At 41.1% G+C, this 6430-nt stretch overlaps 1 protein-coding gene across 1 annotated transcript in view; it reads right to left on the bottom strand.

Annotated features, from left to right (window-relative positions):
- Positions 1-292: 292 nt before the first annotated feature.
- The window catches only part of exoc4 (exocyst complex component 4), a 93247-nt gene continuing 87109 nt past the window's right edge, over positions 293-6430 (bottom strand). Inside the window, exon 20 of the mRNA XM_079335176.1 lies at positions 293-2373. Coding sequence (XP_079191302.1) covers positions 2136-2373 — 238 coding nt within the window. The 3' untranslated portion in view covers positions 293-2135. The remainder of the gene's footprint in view (positions 2374-6430) is intronic.

Genomic DNA, 6430 nt, shown 5'->3' with positions numbered 1-6430 from the left:
AGTGGAAATAGACGGAATTATGCCAACAACAGCAGGGCTTTAAGGCGTTATTTGTAATGCGTTTGCTATTCAGAGTTAACACTCCATGCTTCAAACCCCATCACACCTGTCAGGTGAAGTTAATCCTCGTGTTGATGTTGGATCCCATAAGGTTCTCGGGTGCATCAAAATAGTGACAGACTGAGCTGTCATTTGCAATAGAGGTGTCACTCCATGCAGCTTCTCCTGATGGAAAAAACTGACTTGTTATGCAACAACACAAGGAAAGACACTGTATACAAAACACAAAAAGGAATATTTGAAGGATTTATTATTTCATTGTATAAGTATGCATTGACAAATCACATGTGTGTAACTTAGAGTAGACATCTCAGAAGTAGCACTCAACAGCCAGAAGACAAAGGGGATGTTTTAACTTGCTAATGACCAACCCCCTCTGATGGCTTAAATACATTCTTACTTTAAACATGACAATTACTGGAAATGAAGAGTGTAAAATAAAGTTCCACTGCACAAAAATAAAAAAGAAAAGTTTTCTTTGTTTTGCTGCAAAATAAAAACAATTACATTTTATACATCTCATTCTTGAATAAGAAGCAAGGACAGGATTGGGTTGTGTTTAAATACACTGGCGTGTGTCTGACACTTGAGTTTTCTTCACACAGGGGTTTCTGTGAGCAGCCTCATGATGAAGCAAGACATTAAACGGACGGTTAACATTGTATTAAAGTTTCCCATGTATAACATTACAAGAGGCTCTGAAGTGAACAGCTGAAAGAGCAGATTTGAGATTTTACACCAAGTGTTCGTTTCAGAGTGTTAGGCAAAACCCTTCAGCCGCTCCTTGGTTGTTTTCTCATCGATCCCAGCAGATGTGTCATTATGATGGATTGCTCTGTGGGCTTCAGGGAGACCAGCGGCGAGCCCGCTATATTGACAAGGCTCCCATTCCCCCTCTCCTCCTCTTGTTAAGTACTTCTCTTCCAACTTAATGAACTAAAAAAAAAGGGAAGGGTAATGATTTGTGATCGTCTCTTGAGTTATATTTAGTTTACTTTCAAAGAATTGAGCCTGTGTAATTGGGACGACAGAATAAAGATTTCAAATTAAATCATTTTAGTTTATAGGGCTAGAATGATGGATGTTATATATTCCTGTAGACATTCAACATTTTAGGGTGGAGTTGAAATATAGCAGCTAAAACTATGACAAGGGTTGAAATCAGTGAAAATATTTAACTGAGGCCTATTTGTCAAATCTGTATAAAACAACTTCCAACTTTCCACACTCTCTGCGCAACTTTACAGCAGCAGCTAAAAGAGAGAAAAAGACAGATAAACAGATCCTTAACAGGCATAGATATGATACAATTCTCGGTGAGGGAAATCTTTAGGGACCAACCCAAATTGGCAGCAGGCGGGAGATGTGGCCTCATTCAGACAGTCTAATCTGGCATCTGTTATTGCAGACAGAATCAGTGGGCCCATGGGGCTGCCAGGAGAGGGGAGATAGAGGTGTAATTGAGAGCAGCAGTTTAGATTTAATAAGAAAATGAGATGAGATGGGGCCTAAGTTTGGTTGAGTGTCCACAACAATTGTCTTTTATCTGTAAGCTGGAGTCGTGGGGAGTGAGGGGATGTTGGAGTCGTTTGAATGCTGCAGTGAAAATTGGTATTATAGGTGACGTTATGACATGGATTGATAGGGGACTAGACGAGTAGAGATCGCTATTGTGCAAGTTGTCACCTTGCTTCCCAATTAGGGGGAGTCAGGGCAGCTTGTATACATATTTATGTGATCTACAAGCCCAGAGTTGGAATAAAGTACATCTATATCAACCCTTAACTGCAACGTGATTCAGAAGACACATTTCACATCACACACACACATTATGATCTATGTCTTACAAGCCACTATTCCAGAATCTTCTAACCCAATTCTTGAACGTCTCTTTCATTTTCTCCATGATTTCTTACTTTTGCATACATGACCTGTTTTCTTTTTTTGCTTTATATGTTCCCACTGGAGAGATCTGAAGAACATTTGTAATGGATCAAAGACGCCCTTATTTGGAAATGCACCTTTATTATCATGTTCTAATAACTTTTTCCTGATTTCCTTGCCTTGTTTTAGCATTAGACTGTAGTGATCTTCTTGTCCTTGGTGGCCTGTTTGATGGCCGCCTGCTCACAGATGATCTCCTTCAGCCTTTGGAGCCGAATGTTTTGGGTGCTCAGGTCCCCCACGCCTGTCTGGCTGCGGTGGAGCAAAGACAGGGCGTTGATGTACTCCAGCTCTGTGTAGCGGACACCCTGGTCCACCACCAGATTCAGCAGCTCGTCTGCAGTGTTGTACAGCATCTCGTAGTACTGCCTAAGGGGAAAAACAGTAACAGGAGAAATACAACAAAAAGGGTTAATAACACTTCATAGACCTGTTTTGCATTATTCTAGTGCAGAATCAATATGAACAACAACAAAGGAGAAAACACAAAAAGCGAATCTAACTGATGTTGCTGTCGAGCCCAATTTCCTTAAAAAGGACTTCAAGGACCTCACCCTGGTGAGCTCGTGGAGGGAAAACATTCAGCTGCTGCATACTGAGACTGTTTTACTGAAATGCTTTTGACACATTCAAAACAGGAATGGGCTGTGTGTAGAATTAATGGCTCTTTAACCAGGACCTAATGCCACAATGGGCCATTAGAAAAAGACCATGAAGTACATACTGATGAAGAAGGACACAAAGGGGAAGAAATAAGTGATTAATTTTAAACAATTCCAGACATAAAAGGTCAAAGAGACTTTGTTTGCACTTGTTAATATTGCACTTGTTATTACCGTCTCTAAATATTTAAGGGTAGACCTCTTGTGTCCATGTGCCCAGGAGTAGACAATGTTCGGCTTCTAAAGAGTACTCAGGTAGAAGGGTAGACTGCTGGACTTCAGGTGCTGAGATGCAGGACAGACAATTTTTTTCTTTTGCGAGAGGGTAAAACAGGTCAAATACCTTGGGGGGAAAGTGTTCTGTGTATGTGTGTTCCAGGAGTGGTGTGAATAGCAAAATGCAGAAACACACGAGAATAGGTTGACCAATTTCTGCCTCGGGCTGCAGGACAAATCTCTCTCTCCTAAGATAGACTAAATGTTACACTTCCATACAGAAGTGGTAAATAAAGTAGGTAAGAGAAGGCAACAGGTTGTTGAGAATATAAACTTCACTTAAAGGACCGTTTCAGTGGGTCAATCACATGACAACGTTTCCTTGATTTTTTTACAATTTTAAGGGGAATGCTGTACAGAATATAGATTTTTTTCTGTTTAAAGCATCTATTGATTTCCATTAATTTAGATATGACATGAACGTTAATAAGATGAGCCTTGAAAGTTGTGTAGATCATAAATCCAATATTCCATAGATGTTGGATGATAATAGCTCATAGAGGTCAATGGAAACTACTGGATGCTCGAACATTTGAAGTAGATCAGCTAAAGCATGTACAAACCTCAGGTACAGAATGTTCTGTCTCTTTTCTTTTACTCGTGTGATATTTAACGTTGACCTTGTTTGTTTTGTTCAGATGGGAGGCGTTTCAGGTAAAAAAAAAAAAAAAAGATCAAGAGCAGATGCCAGTCCCTCAACAGTAGTAGCTGTTGCAGCCCTTCAGTGAGGAGAGATAAATGTAGGACTGGTTTTGTTAGGCTGGAGAAAAGCCTCGGAGGGTTTGTGGAAGAAAAAAGCAAAGTCCACCTGTTTGAAACCTCTTGTTGTTTGACACCACAGAAAGAAAGAGGGATTTGTTATTTTGTCTATAAAAAACATCCCGAGAAAGTGGGTTATGCCGTCTTAACTGCCTGGGGAAGATGGAAACAAATGGGTTCAAATCACTTTAGCGATTTCTGATGGCGCAGTAAACACTTTGGAGAGAAAAGATATTTTAATCTTGCATGTTTGGCTCCTCTGCCCATCCAGGTGCCATTCTCTTCTTGAAAAGATAATTTTCCATGCTAACGAGGCGTTAATGAGCACTCGGGAAGCTTCTGTTCCAAGGTGTTTTATGTGCCGTCATCATGGAGATAGACCTCGAGAGAGAGAAATGGAGTGGTGCAACGAACAAGATGGAAATGAAGAGGTAAAAAATGGAGAGGAAAAGAGTGATGACTGAAGACATGAGCGAGGAATAGATGTGCATAATAGCTGTTTTTTGGCCTTCCCCTCGCAAGCAAATGCCCTTGGCCATCCAGGCAACGAAGCATTTGCATTCAGTCTCACTCTCAAGCCTGCTCTCAATTTCTCTCCAAGGTCTTGTTCATTTTTCCATCCCTGAGCTCATTTCAAGAAAAAGCATGTCAATATTGATGAGGGTCACATCGGTTCACTCCTTAACCAGGGGCGAGACAGAATAAAGGCAGGAAAAGCACCGACACTGGTCCCACTTGTGAATTAATCGCACACTGAAATATGAAGTGTATCTGTCTGTCTCGACTTTGTCTCAGTGTCAGCGCCTTTGTTTTGTATCCGTGTGAATCTGCAGTTTGCCTTTAAGCGTTTGAACACATATTTACCTCTACCAACGCAGAGCACCAGCTCAAAAGCATTACCGTTTCATTTCTAGTAATTACTTGCATGATTGAGGAAAACCACCTCATTGGGTTGACGTAATTGGAAAAACAACGAGCAGTGCAAAACGACACATTTTGTTTGTTGAAGGAAGAAGCTTTGAACAAAAGGTTTATCAATTTAAAGCATTTATCCCGGCCTCTTTATTCAACACAGATTAGCAGAGGAGGAAAGTGTTGATTTTGCGCCGCACACTGAAGTAGATTTACTCTCTTAGAAGGATAACTATGGCAAAACTGGTCAGCACGAGATGTGTGTAAGCCCTTTACCTACATGCAGTCCTGAAAACTTCTATAACACATCAGGACGACCTGTCCCTGAAGTCTTCAAGATAATGTGCAAATAATATCCAAGATGTCCGATAAAGCAGCAGAGTCTGAAACTAAAACTAGGAGGAATATTTGGGCAGATCCACAATCATTGAATGAGTGGTTAATAAATACAGGCAAGTAGAAACAGTTGAACGCAGCTTCATTACGCGCAAAATGATCTTCAGCCCCGCCCACTTCCTCTCTGTGAAGTTTCCTTTTTATATACGTACCTGTTGTGTTCCCTCATTGGCTCGCCCCAACTTCTTGCAGAAACATTACGAGGGACTGGCCATGCACATTTTATTCAATGATTCTCTGTGGTGCAGATGAGGTTGATTTAAGAGTCTGATGTGTTGAGAATATGAGCGTGTCAGTCTTTACATGTCAGCCTTGTGATAGATTGGTGTTCTGTCCAAGGTGCATTAATTTACCTGTCGCCCTGTGGGAGCTGAGACAGGCTGTGAGTATTATGTATAAATGATGATGGATGGACAGTGAAGAACCTAAAGAAGTTAACTGTTTCGGGTTGGAAGTTATCTATGCGTTTTGTCGCTTTCTTTTTGATAAAGGAAAGCCTTCTGGTAAACAGCAAGTTGCAGTATGAACACAGTGGGAAACAAATATACCCGCTGGAAAATGAAGTTATGACTTCGACCTCTTTGACAGGCACCAAAATTCAACTTTGATATTTTTTTCTCCTGCCTAAAAAGTCTAATAGAATTTTAAAAACAACTAAAAAGCTCCAGAATCCATCTGTTGATGCCACAGCAGGAGAGTGGAAATAAAAAATATCTCATCAGAGCTATAAAACAAGGCTTAACTACAGTATAATGGCAACTATAATTCATTTGGTAGTGATGTGTTTAGTGAAAAGTAGAGCTTAGGATTTGTTAAAAGCAGGTCTACTGATGCTCATTTGAAACTGGTGATGGGGTGCTAAATCCACTGAGCAGTTTCTCTCTGTAGTCAAAACAGAAAGACAGTGTGCAAGACTGTCATCTGGTTCTTCGTGTGTGCTTGTGTCTGGGTGTGTGTGCGTCTTCGACAGCTGGCAATCTGGCCTGTGTTCAGTACAAAAGGGAGGGTGGGGGGGCTGGCTCGGAAAGAGAGGGAGGAAGGAGTGTTTGTGTGGCGCTGTGTGCATGTGTGTGTCTATCTAGCGATGTGTCTGAGTGATGTATGTTAGCGTGTGCTGAAAACACTTTCAAACAGTTCATTACCCAAGCAGTTGGAAAGCCATTTGCCAAACAGGGTAAGGGCTGTTAATAAGATTAAAATCTCTCGGCACCCCGCCTTCAAGAAAGAACCCCCCAGCAGCACACACACACACACACACACACACACACACACACACACACACACACACACGTTAACAAACAAACGAACACACACGCACACTATTTTTATCCACAGAACGACAGAGCTAGCTGATGAAACCTGCATTATTTTTTTCATGAAGAAAAACAATTGTTGTGAGCTGTTGTTTTGATGGTGCCTTC

Source organism: Symphodus melops (genome assembly GCF_947650265.1).
Source record: "Symphodus melops genome assembly, chromosome: 22".
NCBI lineage: Eukaryota > Metazoa > Chordata > Actinopteri > Labriformes > Labridae > Symphodus > Symphodus melops.
The sequence above is the reverse complement of the archived record's forward strand: the minus strand, read 5'-3'. Positions and strand labels throughout refer to the sequence as shown.